The sequence below is a fragment of the Nematostella vectensis genome, chromosome 3, assembly GCF_932526225.1.
Source record: "Nematostella vectensis chromosome 3, jaNemVect1.1, whole genome shotgun sequence".
NCBI classification, from domain to species: domain Eukaryota; kingdom Metazoa; phylum Cnidaria; class Anthozoa; order Actiniaria; family Edwardsiidae; genus Nematostella; species Nematostella vectensis.
In genome coordinates, this window is record NC_064036.1 from 8,830,358 (window position 1) to 8,844,426 (window position 14,069).

At 37.5% G+C, this 14,069-nt stretch overlaps 3 protein-coding genes across 3 annotated transcripts; 1 reads left to right on the forward strand and 2 right to left on the reverse strand.

The window, feature by feature from the left end:
- Nucleotides 1-130: 130 nt before the first annotated feature.
- Nucleotides 131-5,537, reverse strand: LOC5512088 (proteasome subunit beta type-4). Its single transcript, XM_001632420.3, has 9 exons — nt 5,368-5,537; nt 3,683-3,759; nt 3,445-3,574; nt 3,272-3,355; nt 2,962-3,024; nt 2,569-2,650; nt 2,292-2,408; nt 1,025-1,113; nt 131-503 (listed from the first exon to the last, which is right to left on the reverse strand). Exons 1-9 carry the CDS (start codon nt 5,526-5,528, stop codon nt 491-493), a joined length of 816 nt encoding a protein of 271 aa, XP_001632470.3. The 5' UTR covers nt 5,529-5,537; the 3' UTR covers nt 131-490.
- A 179-nt stretch (nt 5,538-5,716) lies between these two features.
- On the forward strand, nt 5,717-7,199 carry LOC5512089 (vacuolar protein sorting-associated protein 72 homolog). The gene has a single exon (XM_032381425.2). The coding sequence runs from the start codon at nt 5,780-5,782 to the stop codon at nt 6,788-6,790; it is 1,011 nt and encodes a 336-aa protein (XP_032237316.2). The 5' UTR covers nt 5,717-5,779; the 3' UTR covers nt 6,791-7,199.
- A 1,453-nt stretch (nt 7,200-8,652) lies between these two features.
- Nucleotides 8,653-13,075, reverse strand: LOC5512090 (ras-related protein Rab-13). The gene is made up of 9 exons (XM_001632421.3): nt 12,734-13,075; nt 12,317-12,478; nt 11,936-11,996; nt 11,749-11,809; nt 11,548-11,625; nt 10,216-10,305; nt 10,047-10,112; nt 9,862-9,912; nt 8,653-9,580 (listed from the first exon to the last, which is right to left on the reverse strand). Exons 2-9 carry the CDS (start codon nt 12,474-12,476, stop codon nt 9,461-9,463), a joined length of 687 nt encoding a protein of 228 aa, XP_001632471.2. The 5' UTR covers nt 12,477-12,478; nt 12,734-13,075; the 3' UTR covers nt 8,653-9,460.
- Between the last annotated feature and the right edge of the window lie 994 nt (nt 13,076-14,069).

Consider the following 14,069-nt stretch of genomic DNA (forward strand, 5'->3'; position numbering starts at 1 on the left):
CAGCTGATTCATGTGGTCATAAGACAGGGTGTCAGCTGATCCATGTGGTCATATGACAGGGTGTCAGCTGATTAATGTGGTCGCATGACAGGGTTTCAGCTGTTAGTTTTCACTGAAAAAAAAGCAGTTGTTCAAACACTTATATTTATTTGAAATAGATTAAGAGAAGTTGCAGTTTTCAATATTCTGAGAAGTCTTACATCATTGTTCAACTTCCAAAATGTGGTCTTCTGTCGATCAATTTTGTTATTCTTGTAGGTACTAGCACATAACTATTAGGATCAGGTCATAAACAACATACTTACATAAAGGGGGTGTTTATTTGCCATGTTTTGCCTTAGAGAGGAATTTCAAAAGTTGGTCAATCAAACAGTGTGAATGTAATTCTGTTTAGAATTTAGAATTTGAATGACAGAAGCCAGAAGTCCATTCATAGCAGTTAGGAATCAATTTATTACGAAGAGTTCACAGAATATTAATCAGTAAGTCTTCATTCGTAGCCCCTGGAAAGAAAGAAACAAATGCGTCAGTAGTGCCAGCTCAAGCTGTGAGCAGCTATGAAGAGCAGAGAGTAGGGAGTTTCCTCTCAAGTTATAAAAGCTATTCTTGCTTTACCCTAGGTACTGTAGGTAGGGTATATTGCCAAAAAAACAAAATGCTTTTCTTTCCTTATGTTTTATAGAAATAATGATATAAATGATGCAAAATAATTCAACTGCCTATCATTAAAGCAAAAATCACACCAGTCTACCTGAAGAGGGTCGATGCAAACCTCAACCCACAAGAGTCAAAAGAATCTATTAAAATCTGCAGTATTTACAGGCCATCCGCTCTAAATTATTAGTAACATCCTCAAAGAAACTTCCAATAGGCACACTGCTTTTAAAATTTTGAAATATTTTTCATGTTTTCCATTAAAAATCATCAGAAATATGTAATCGGCTGGAATCATACTGGTGACAATGCTGCTTTAATTTCTCATAGTAGGCTTTTACCAAATGATTTATAGTACCAAATTACTTACTTGACCATAGGCGCAATGCTCCAGTTGGTATCAGCAGACTGAGCTTCTTCTACTTTGGTTCCGTCCTTGGTGATCACAGCAATTTCAAACTAATAGGAAAACAACATTCAATACTGTCTTAAACAGTCACATAAAGTAATTTTAAACTAATTGACCATTTTTAATAGAAACTACTGTTAAGGGCCTATGGTACTCTCTCGTTGCTACAAAACACTGTTGCTACGAAAGGGAAAAGCGCTTCATTTGCTTAAATAGACTAAAATCACAGTGCGTCCTTTAACTGGATTCTGTGTCCCAGCTCAATATTTTTATCATTATTATTTACTTTGAAACCAGTTCTAACTTTCTTTTATCTTTTTTCCCTAGAGATTAAAATAAAATTTTGACATTTTGTAGAAGAAAATGCAATTTTTATATGTTTTTAGAGAATAAAAATAGATGGCGAAAAAGCAAGAAGGAGGCCATTTCCGCGCGAGAAAAATATGTTAATTTTGAACATTTTACAATAATTTTGATTTTTTTTCACTCAAACCATTGATATTACCATTCCTATAACAACTTAGCGCATGGGAGTTTGGATTTGTTTAAGAAATGAAAAAGTAATTACCAAATATGTGGTTTTCAAATAATATAAGAATTCGCCATTTCTCACGGTATCAAAATTTCGCAAATTGGATGCGTGAAGTTATAGAAAATAGTGAAGTTAAAATGTTTCTGCAGAAAATGATGTTTGATTTGAACAGTAGCTTCTCCTACATGTTTTTCTGTTCTGGGACATGTGACCATGGGATGGGTCAGATGACATCATCACCTGAATCAATTATGTCTAAAACACTTATGTTGAAAGTTCCAAGACATTTGACAAAAAAAAAAACCAGAAGCTTTTATTAAACAAACAAATTTCCCTAAATTTCCCTAGCAACGGACTCAAAAGATAGTACCATAGACCCTTAATAGGAGCCATAGCCTGCAACACCTGTTATGGCTGGGCTCAGTTGATGTTTTATGTGAACAATGTCAATTCTATTGGATGCTACAGATGATATACTTTATGTTACATCTATTTCAAAGTATCATTATTTATACGTGTTAGATCAAATTTCACTAATAACCAGCTGATATAAGCATAAACATTTCTCATTTTAAGGAGAAATGAGAAGAAAACTGGAGTTAACAGGGTAGAATATGGCCATAGGAAACAAAACCAAGCTCATGTAAGTGGGGGGTTGAGTTATTAAAGGTTTTACTGTGTCTATCTTGTGCATACCCTGTTGAGTGAGCGCCCATCTCTGTAGAACAGCACTTTGAGACACTCGACAAGTAATTTCCTGGCCTCTTCTTCACTCATGTTAGGGATTTTCTCATATGCGTCACGCAGAAGAGGCTAGAAAATGATAAATAACAACAACAGTATGATCACCTTGATAGATGCAACCTCAAGTACACACTGCACAATAAGTACAAACTGGGAAAATATAGTGTAGATACATTATGCAACGTATCTAGACTGCATGATAGAACGTCAAGTCCTTGTTGCTGTCTACCTGGGCCAAATAAGCTCCAAATCCAGAGGCAAGGGTTGGTGCTTCATATGCAATGCCAATCTTGTCAACAAAACCCAAGAAACTAAAATACAAAGAACAAAATAATGTAAATATCACAAAAATCCTGGTGCTTCCAAAGATCAACATACAGCTTGTATGGTAACTTTGTATAAACTAATTCATTCTTGGTATGGGAAAAGGGCCCATCAAAGAACAAGGCAACATAACCAAAGCTGTCATTAACTAGATGCATTCTGTGGCATGATATATTGTTTTAATCCTTTGCCATGCTAAGGCATTGTAGAAGAGTGAAACTACAAAAAATATTACAAGTTATATGCAACACACCAACCACTCTCTCAGAGTTGAAACATTATGCTTACACTACAGTACCTTTCTCCTTTTTCAATGCCACCAACAATGATCTGGTTCCAGAGAGGATCAAATTTTGTTCTCCTGATAGAGAACATGGATACATGTTAAGTGATTATGAGCAAAAAAAGACAGCAAAAAAAAAATATAGTAACAAATAAATAAACTCTTGCCTCTATAATAACCCCTGTGACTAAATCTAATTTAGAGTCCATACTGTACTAGCAAATGCCCAAATACTTTCACTAATTTCTTTATTATTCTAATTGCCCCCCCTTGTCTCACAAGACATCTCTTTGTCGTCATAATTACTGTATATGTCCTCTCTTACCTGTAATACATGGTCCTAGTGAGCCAAGAGAAGATGGACTTAGGAGTGTAGCCATGGCCATCAGCAAGACAAGCATCATCAATTCTATCATAATCATATCACCCACCAGTTAGCCTACTCTTTGCAGCAATCTAAGCAGTGAACAAAAATACAAGTAGTTGATGTGATCTTACACTTTTTGCTCCAAAACCGACTTGATGTACTGAAAGTCAGCATAGTCACCAGCAGCGCCGATAATTGTGTTCTCATTTACTCTCATTAAACGTGAAATGTTGCGATATCTAGCAAGAGAACCATAGGAACCTGCAAGGAATAGAAGTCCCATTGAATTTTAATCACTGCTCCTCTTCATAGACAGCATTTTCAAGTGCAAAAAAATTGCATTAACATAAGAGGAATGTCGGATCTCACCGAGTGTATCAGCAGCCATAAGAACTCCACCATTGAACTTAATGCCAAGTACAGATGTACCAGTAGTCGTAGGGTACCTGGAGGATGAGGGGTACATTCATTTCAAGGCCATTCAACTCTGTTAAGAATCTATATCACTGCCATTAAACCCAGTTTGGAAGTGTAGGTAAGTTAAACACTTGTTATTAACAATCTGTTCTCTTGAATTTACTGTAGCAAATTATTTTTTATCATCTTGGTTGAAAAATTATGTCAAATAGTCACTAATTCATTTATATAAACCCAACACTCAATTGCGACAAATTGTAAAGTGTACAATAAAAGTTATAAGTACCTCTATCGACTTAACACATTGACCCCTCAACCCCAACCGGCCTGTACCAGCCTTGAGAAGTACCCACATCCGAAAAAATTCATAAATGCAAAATAAACAAGCTTAAGTATACTTAGTATACAGTACTAACTTATATCATCAGGGTCTCTAAAAAAATTAAGTGCCCAACAACCCCAAGCAAAAAGCGTACAGCCTCATGAACAATCTAAAACTTGAAAAATGCAAAGTCTTAGTAAAGAAGAGTTTACCCCATTGACTACTGGCTTTTTTTTAGCTGAATTTACAAAAAACAGACTGAAAACAGATACCTTCCCCCCCCCCTATTCTGAGTTTTATACAGCCCGTCAAAGTCAAACACAGCTGCACCTAGTCAGCGGTATCCAAGCTTTCCAACAGTGCTTTGCCGTCCCCACGTTTAATCCCTCGTCGTTGTGCTAAAGCCAGCACAAGTTGATGGTTGCTTGTATTTTTCATCAAAAATACAGCTATGAGCATATTAGGAGAGTGTCTAAGGACATCATAAAGTCTTTTGGGGCATAATTGAGTGCTTTGCTTATGGATATTGGCAAGCAAAGGTGGATTCATGATGATTTTTTCTTGTTCGGCTTTGCCTGGGTGAGAAAATAATTTTCTAATGAATCACCACAGCTCTCCTAAATGCTGTCTTTTCTGAAACCAAATTGATTCCAAAATTGTTTACACTGCTATTCTGGGTCTGTATGACCTGGAATTGATTTGTTTGGCTTTGGGGTGAAAGGACTTATAAAAAACCATCTGACTTTGGGGAGAGGAGTGTTGACTGGCCCTCCCCTCGTGAATTTTCCCCTGGATCTCCCAGAATGCTTTGCAATACGTAAAGACATCTTCGTGGTTGTACAATCCTTCAAGGAGTGGACATTGTGTTTTGAGGCAATGGAAATGTACCTGGAGGATCAGAATAAAGGTATCTATTTTTGTCTTGAGCTGTGTTTGCTGATCTCTCTCCCTTGTGTGGTATTTTGAGCGTTTTATTGAGGGGGTGATTCTGCTTTTCTCTCCTTGTTCGATTTGAGATTTGTCAAAAAAACTGTGCTATTATTTGGCTTAAGAGTAGATGCCAACACCTTGGTTGGATGCATATCTGCAAGACCATTTATCCCTTAGACTGATGCCTGAGTATCTTTATCTTGTTGTGTTTTTTTTTGCATTTATGAAATTTTTGGGTTGTGGGTACTTCCCAAAGCCGGTACAGGCCGGTTGAGGGGTCAATGTGTTAATAAGGGATGGGAACTTCCACACTTTAGAGTAGAAACAATGACATGAAAAGTGTGAACGTAAAATACTCGAAAACCCCATACAAATTCCTACTTACATAGTTCGTTTTACAGGTTCAACGTGAGAATGGCTCTGACCGCCTGGGAAATGGTAAAACCCACCAGGACTGGGGCCATTACTCCATAAAGGTCCATCAAAGTTTGACAGAGAACACGAGTGGTAGGCCGCCATTTTGTAAAAGTCCTGAGTCATTCCCATGTAGCTTTGCGAGCGACAAAGCACATCGATGGAGATGGGGTGGGGGGTGGGGTGCGTCGAATCTATGATACCATAACATTAAAGCTTGGCTGTGATAAACGAGACGTCGTGAGCTATAATTTTTTTTTCTTTTTTTATATGAAAACATATAGCCCACAGCACAAATTTTCACGAAAAATAGCTTTTACATATAAATGTTTGGGGTTCCTGTGTTCGCGTGGCACTGGAAATAGCTTGGCATTTAGTTCAAAATGGCCGCGGAGGAAAGTCTTGCTCAGGGTAGGCCTTCGCGAAGAAATGCGGGAAATCGCATGTCAAAACTGATCGAAGATGAGCAAGAAGTGGATGATTTCTACAAGACTGCCTTTGGTGGTTTTGAGGAGGAGGAAGACGATCTAGAATATGAAAAGGAAGAGGAAGAAGATGTCGATATTGTTGACTCTGATTTTAGTCAGTCAGAAACAGAAGAAGTTATTGAACAAGACGAAGATGAACCGAAAAGAAAGAAAAAGAAAACAGTGGTCAAAGCCTACAGAAGGCCCAAGGATGACTCTGACGAAGATAAAAAGTCCAAACAGCCTCCTAAACCGAAGAAGAGTGAGGCCCCTCCGAGAGAAGGCCTACGAAAGAGCTCCCGTAGTCTCACAGTTTCTAAAGTCGAGGAACACAAACGTAGACAATACGAAGAAAAAGAGAAGAAAAAGCTGATTCAGATAAAGCAGAAACAGTATAAAGTAAAGGTGCCTGCAGGGATGAGACGTTTAACGCAAGAAGAGCTCCTAGCAGAGGCAAGAATAACAGAAGAGGAAAACACTGCTTCTCTGTTAGCCTACCAGCGCCACGAGGCGGACAAGAAAAAGACCAAGATACAGAAAGTTACTCATAAGGGCCCCATTATCAGGTTCTGCTCTCTGTCTATGCCAGTAATAGATATGAATGAGCCTATAGTCCATGTAGATGAGATAGATAAAGAGGAAGAAACCCAAACAAAGCAAAACATGGACCCAACAAAGAGGTGCTGTAGAAACTTCATGATTTTCACTGATGCAAAGAACTTTCCTGATGCATATTTTCCCACTAAAAAGCCAAAGTACCCTCAGAGGACATACTGTCCTGTTACTGGGCTACCGGCGCGATATCTAGACCCCATTACGCAGCTACCATATGCTAATGCACAGGCTTTTCGATACATCAGGGAAAAATATGCTATGCAGTTAGAGGAGAAAGCTGCCGGTGAAGTAGAGCATAGGAGACGCAGATGATGGAGCACTTGCACATAGAGACATGGGTGACAAAAGTGAACTAAAACTTTCACAGAGGGACATACTAAACCTGCTATTCCACTTACTCTATAAAAGAAGGTCAACTTGTCACTTATGCACTAGTGAATTGAAACCCCAACCCCCATGGTCCCAGGGAAGGGTAGGCACCGTGCACGCTAGTGCTAGCAACTAAGCAAAATGTGAATTCCTTTCCTATGTGGAAATGTTTCATATACTCGTGAATTTTGAATCACAGTCTTTCACATCGAAATCATATTTCAAGACGTACCACAGGCTTCCCATCCGCGTCAGTGAAGGATTTCTAAGGACATACGAATTCATGCAAATAAACATCCATGAGTTATACCTTCATGCTCTATTCATGAAATAAACTTAGTTGGAGTGTAAATGTATCCATCTGTGGTGTTTCTTCTTCCCAGGAAGCTAAATTTTACGAGTTTAGAGCGATAAAAGTTTGACTCAGATTTTGAGTCGATACTCTAAGTGTGTTAATAATACAAGGCTGGCAACTTTATTCTGAAGATATAACTCATAGATGTTTATTTGCGTGAATTCGTATGTCCTTAGAAATCCTTCACTGACGCGGTTGGGAAGCCTGTGGACGTACTGATGAAAATCGGAAGAATACAGACCGAAAAATTAATACCAATCAGGTATTTTGAGTATGTTTGCTATAGCTTCTCAGTTGTGGCCAATTCCCCATCACGTGGCTTATTCCTTTGGCTTAAAATTAGCCACAGTGGCTTGTGCCCTCAAGATCCTAGCACACCTGGAGGTAGGGGATTAGACTTTGACCCTGTACAAAACAGAGAAAAGTCCCTACAAAACAAAACAAACAACAAAACTGCAGTCAAATGCCCCTACCCCTAGGGATGCGAACTATAGGCAAATACCCGACAACAAGTCATCTGAAATAAGCTTTTTTTTTATCTTTCAAAGCCAGTACTCTTCAGCAAGTACATTTCTACTAATAACTAGGACGATAAAAGTTCCTCTGGCATAAGTGATCATTCGTATTCGTTTTCGCACATTTCACCATGCAGCTTGCCACACGCTGATACATGGAATTGCTTGCTACAGAAGAGTCTCAAACCATAAACTGACATGACTTTTGCGAAGGACATTTGTGATGTTATTCATTTGTCCCCAAGCCCCCATTGTGGGGACAAGTCTTAGAGTAAAAAACTGTCAATTCCCACATCCCCTCGGGACATATTCTTGTTCCAAAGTGCTCTAAACCCCCATGTTAACCCCACACTTTCCCGGGACCATAGGGTGGGGGTTTCAAATGATTAGTGCATAACTGCAACAAGATTTCTCAAATCTTAATGCAGATTCATTAAAACATACTAAAAGTCTTACGAAGTTCTAAAGGGGCCACATCCTGAAGTTTATATAATTTCGTTTCTCTGGATTCTATTATCACTATATTATTCATGAACATGCTTGTTTAAAAGCAAGAAAAATGCTGGTATAGAAAAACTAACAGCAGCAAAAAACTTACACATTACAGTAGTGTATATATTGTGTGTTTGGATATACAGTAACATAGGAAAATGGAAATTAAATTTGTGAAGTAAAAGACAGGCTTAGGCAAACGCTAAATAGACACCAGAACAGTTGATAAGGGTGGAAGTGGGGATGGCTCAATAGGGACCTTTACATTTACCACGGCCAAGGAATGATGACAGACACATGCAGGATTTCAGCATGGAGAAATTGTAACATGTGCGCCATCATTGCCCCTCTGCTGTTAATTTTGAGGTCCCTATTATTGGTTTTGTACTTGTATGTTTTTTACTTTAGACTTGTATATATACTGTATCAAAATAAGACTGACAAATGTTTAAAAAAATATTTATTTTTCTCATTAAAAGCAAAATTTACACCTCTAATAAAATATTTGCGAATGGCAATAAATGTTGGATGTTGTAATTCCCATAATTATTTCTTAAATGAGACATCTGTACCACAGATGTGTTGTAGAAATTACAAAAGCACTATGAGTGCATTTAAATGAATTTTGAAAAGAAATGTTCCAATGAATTATCTTTTGCAAGCAATAAGAGTGGTTTTTAAAATCCAGTGCAACAAAATGTAATTGTTAAAGTGTAATAGCCAAGCCAGAAAAAAAAGAGAACAATGACATTACAGTGTATTAGTACTAAATACATAGCTGCCAACTTTCCTGCAATAGGCGGGAGTCTCAAGATTTTGAACCTTTTCTCAAGCCTAATTTTCTTGAAAATATTCATACATTTACTGTATTCTCCCGCATTAGTTATCTTGGTACTTCTGAATACATTCACTTTATTTTCTCAAGATTTTTCCTAAAGCAAGGTTGACAGCTATGTAAATAAACTGAATAGTATTTCACAGGTTTTTGGAAACCACTCTAATGGATCCATGAGCAATGTCAATATCTTTAGTAAATAATTAGGAGAGGATCTGATCTGGAATTTTGGGGCCCTGATTCTATTTTAAAGCTAACAAAGTCTTTCCATTGAGGGGTGCTGTACAGTATGTGCTGGTTTTGAGCAGTGTTTATTTATGTCCTGCCTACTATGATAATTACCAATTTTCCATTGGTGGGAATTTCCACCTACAAAATGTATTTTTGTCTTACTATATATAAAAAAAACAGTAATGCTAGCCTGAACAACAGTAGGAGCTTTGATATGACGAGGTTGGAGAGCTGGTTTCAAAGTCTTTTTCTGAAGGCTGAATAATGCCATCTGCTTGGTCGCTAGTGTCTTCATTTCTGACATGCTTGAAATACAAAACAAAAGTTAGTTTTTTTCTTTTGTCAACTACTATTAATTCTGGATAATCAGGATACTATTTCTGGATAATTAGGATAAGTAAAAAATATCCGACCTGGTTTTAACTGAGTGCAGTGTAAGAGGAGCTATAAGTGCAAAATAAATATACAGTATATGATTTCCAAAATAAATACATGCATTTGTTAGTCACAACAATTACAAAGAAATATGAAGAAACAGGCAAAAGCAGTTGTATAACCATCATTAGAAATCTATCAGGATACAAACCACAAATGGATCGTTTGCATCTTTCATTTGTGTTGCAAGAGTGCAGAATGCCTGGGGAATTGAAAAATGCCGGTGATTACAAATATAAAAAAAAATTACCAATCCTGACCTTTAAGTGGGCTTTTGACAGACCATGTGTTCCATGTTCTAAATTTCATATTTGTGCATCCATTAAGTTTCTTTACCTCTTTTACATTTATTCTTGTCTTGGCACTTGTTTCTATGAACTTGATCCCATGATGCTTTGCAAGCTTGAAGATGAACAAACAACAACAGTACAAAATAGAAATCAATTATGCTTAAAATTGTCAAAATACACCATTTAATGCTTTTCCTGTAGTAACAGCAACTTACCTCTTCACCCTTACACTTTGGGACCTCCCTGTCATCCCCCACATCACACTTATTGCCTACAAGTAAGATCTCCTCATACTGAAGCTTGTTCTAAAAGATAAAAGCTCAGCACATCACTAGAATAACATCATTTACTATGATGACTCATAGATACAAAATACCTTTTAAATAAACCTCATGATACATCAAATTATCAAAATGTGCTTCATGTGTAATTTACTTTACTTGTCAGTACAAACACTCCTACTCCTCTACTCTACTACTGTGTAATACCTATGAGTTACAGTAGTGGGTCAGCACATTAACATTTTTATGTTAAAACCATTGGGGAAACCACAGGAAGCCCAAATTCCATAACAATATTTGCCTTTATAAATTCAAAGCAGCAGTGTGAATCCACTTTAGATACTTTTCCTGTACATTCACCGTCAAAGTGCTCTTATAACAGAACCTTGCCTGAATCTGATGAATTTTAGGGCATTTTTAAAAAAAAAAAAGCTATGCATATCAGCTCTATCATTGAGCCAAGCCATGTCCAAGTAAAAAAAAATTCTATTTTCTAGGTAAAATATATTACTTGCTGAAAATGGCATATATGTTATCCATTTCAGCTTTTCCTGTTCCTGTTATCCATTTTTAGTCACACCTGCCAATAGGTGGACACTGACGTAAATGGATAGTGAGTGAGTGATTTCATTGGTGTATCTCACATCAAAAGTCTATGAAGGCCTAGTTAATTAGATTAAAAACTAGGGGTGGTGGGTTGACCCTTTCACTCCTGGGTACTTTTGAGCAACATTGTAAGAAAAACAGACTGAAAACAGAAACCTCCCCCCCTATTTCAAGTCCAACACTACCAGTTCAGCTAAGCTACCGCTGACCCAAGACGGTATGCCTTGAAGTTTCCAGCAATGCACTGGGGTGCCTTTTCTTTCTAGCGACGGCACTGCTACAGCCTGTTGCTTACAACAGTTTTGCTTGTAATTTGCTTAAAAATTACAGCTTTTTTACATCTGGAGAGTGCCTTAGGACATCATGAAGTCTTTTTGGGCATAATTAATGCTGTGTTCATGGATGTTTGCAAGCTGAGGTTGATTCAATGGGATAATTCCTTGTCTGGGCTTCACCAAGTGAGATAGGAATTTTCTGGTGAATGGCCTCATACTCTCCAATGTGGGCCATCTTTGCTACCCAACCTTATTCAAAAATTGTTTTCAGGCTTATTCTGGGTTCCTTGGACCTGGGAATGTTTCTGCAAATGGATTCTCTGACTAGAGAAGTTTTGCCACTGAGCTATCAATCAATTCTAATGCTTTCTAATGACATGCTCACCTTTCGAATACTTTCCAGCCAGAACTGCAAGTTGTCAAACGACTTTCTACAGGTTATGTCATACACAAGAAGAATTCCCTAAAAAGTCAGAATCATTAGAATTGCAGCTGAGTACAGCAAAACACATTTGATTTAGTGAAGTGCATTACTGAAATGCCGAATCATTGCCCAAATTATACTAGTGAAAAAAGACTTCTTTACCTTGGTTCCCCTGAACTGCATGGTTGTCATGGTACGAAAGCGCTCTTGGCCAGCTGTATCCCTGGTGAATTAATATCAGAATTATACCGGCATGCATACACAAGCAAACAGAAACAAAATAAGCAAACAAGAAAAACATCAGTGACAAAATACAGCAGTAAATACAAACTAAATTGAACATATGTACCAAATTTGTAATCTCACAATCAGCTCATCCACTTTTGTGTCAACCTTGACAAAATCAATACCTGTAAGAATAAACAAATTATGTTCCTTTTAAGCTGGACGCGGCAAGTTATATAACAATTCCTATCAGTAAATAGTGACAGTAGTTATATTTTGACTTAAACATTCTTCATTATCACAGAAAAACTGTATTACAAAAAAAGTACTGAACCAAACCCCTGTTTATTACAGACTCTTGCCATTAAGGACACCTAATTACAGTCCCTAGGGTGTCTGCATTTTAGGGAGACTTGACCATATTTATCTTGCTTTTAAGAAGTAAGTGTTGCATACAGAAGGTGCAATGCATATGGTACCACTGGAGTTTCTCTTAACTACATACCTACAGTTGTGATCATATTTGAGCAGAAGGGCTGGTCAGGATGTGCGTAGCATCTTATAAGTGAGGACTTGCCCACACCTGACTCTCCAATGACTATCACTTTATACTGCAGGTCATACTCCCTTTTCTTGGTGAGTGATGTGGTGTACCTCAACGACATTACTAGGGCCACATAAAGTTTGAAATTAGATATACTAGTGTTTATGCTTTAAGAATGGATTAGATAGAATAGGGTAGACTAGATGATATATAATTACTTACTCTGATTAAAGAGGGTATTCTTAAAAGTAAGTTAAATTTCTCCTATTCACTTTCTTAACACTAAAAATCACGACAAACTCAAAACAGTCAAACGCAGACGTGCACTAATACATTTCTATAGAAAGCGGAAAAAAAGATGATTAAAAAAACAATTACCTTAAAGTTTCTCTCTACGATGGAACAACACACTTTAGCTCATATAAAATGTTCTGTAAGCATGAAATAGCAAAGTTTGATCAAATGTGTACTGAGTCTGAATGTACAACAGAAATTTGAAGTAAAGCACTCCTCCATCCAAAAAAGCCGTAGTCCAAAGTCATTGGAAACGCGTGTTTCGATAACCGTACGTCATAATAAAGGAAAGGAATCGAAAGTGCATCTGCACTAGTCCTAAAGTCCGTGCATTTCCCCGAATTCGCGAATAAACAAATGAACGACCCTCCGGCTTTCCGCCGCTTATATCATTAGCCTCGATTCCATACAGTATACCTGGCATAAACCGGAAGTGTGAATGTACCGGAAATCATGGGTTAGCGTAATTGCTCAAACAATAAGCGTCGTCGTGCTTAAATTTTTCATGTCCCAAGCGGGGAGTCGAGCAATTCAGTATGATCAGGTTTGTCTCGCTTTTCAAAATTTGCGCAAACGTGACTATGGCTGAAATTCGTTGAAAATCAAAACATCTTAGCGAGTCCTGGACTGTTTGCCCTCCCCCCACTTGCCCGCCATCTTTGGGTAGAATCCTGAATCTTCATTCTGTTCTGTTGACTAGTGTAGTATTTTTTAAGCAAAATTTGAACAATGCCTGTAATTCGGAATTAATAAATAGCAAGCAGTTTTCATTACGTTTAGAAATCTACAATATATCAACTGTAAAATGATATATGACTCATATGCATGTTACTCATGCCCTGTAAAACAAAATGATTGTCATGGTATTGGCAATGAAGTTTGCATGACTGTCATGGTATTAGCAATAAGCTTGTATGATTGTCATGGTATTGGAAATGACCTTGTATGATTGCCATGGTATTGGAAATGACCTTGTATGATTGTCATGGTATTGGCAATGAAGTTTGCATGACTGTCATGGTATTAGCAATAAGCTTGTATGATTGTCATGGTATTGGAAATGACCTTGTATGATTGCCATGGTATTGGAAATGACCTTGTATGATTGTCATGGTATTGGAAATGACCTTGTATGATTGTCATGGTATTGGAAATGACCTTGTATGATTGTCATGGTATTGGAAATGACCTTGTATGATTGTCATGGTAATGTGTTTGTATGATTGCCATGGTATTGGTAATGAGTTGTGTGATTGTCATGGTACATAGCAATAAGCTTGTGAGATTGTCATGGTGATTGCAATGAGCTTGTATGATTGTCATGGTAATGTGTTTGTATGATTGACATGGTATTTGCAATGAAGTTTGCATAATTGTCATGGTATATGGAATGGAAGGGGGGGGGAGGTCTGTTTATCAC

Excerpts from the sequence above, each read along its gene's own strand:
- LOC5512088 (XM_001632420.3), bottom strand. The coding sequence starts at position 5,528 with ATGGGAATGACTCAGGACTTTTACAAAATGGCGGCCTACCACTCGTGT. Across the intron at positions 3,025-3,271 it reads ACTAGGACCATGTATTACAG|GAGAACAAAATTTGATCCTC; the intron begins GTAAGAGAGGAC and ends GTTCTCTATCAG. Across the intron at positions 1,114-2,291 it reads ATGGGCGCTCACTCAACAGG|TTTGAAATTGCTGTGATCAC; the intron begins GTATGCACAAGA and ends TTTTCCTATTAG.
- LOC5512089 (XM_032381425.2), top strand. The coding sequence starts at position 5,780 with ATGGCCGCGGAGGAAAGTCTTGCTCAGGGTAGGCCTTCGCGAAGAAAT.
- LOC5512090 (XM_001632421.3), bottom strand. The coding sequence starts at position 12,476 with ATGTCGTTGAGGTACACCACATCACTCACCAAGAAAAGGGAGTATGAC. Across the intron at positions 10,306-11,547 it reads GGCTGGAAAGTATTCGAAAG|AACAAGCTTCAGTATGAGGA; the intron begins GTGAGCATGTCA and ends TTTATCTTTTAG. Across the intron at positions 9,913-10,046 it reads CAAGAATAAATGTAAAAGAG|GCATTCTGCACTCTTGCAAC; the intron begins GTAAAGAAACTT and ends TCAATTCCCCAG.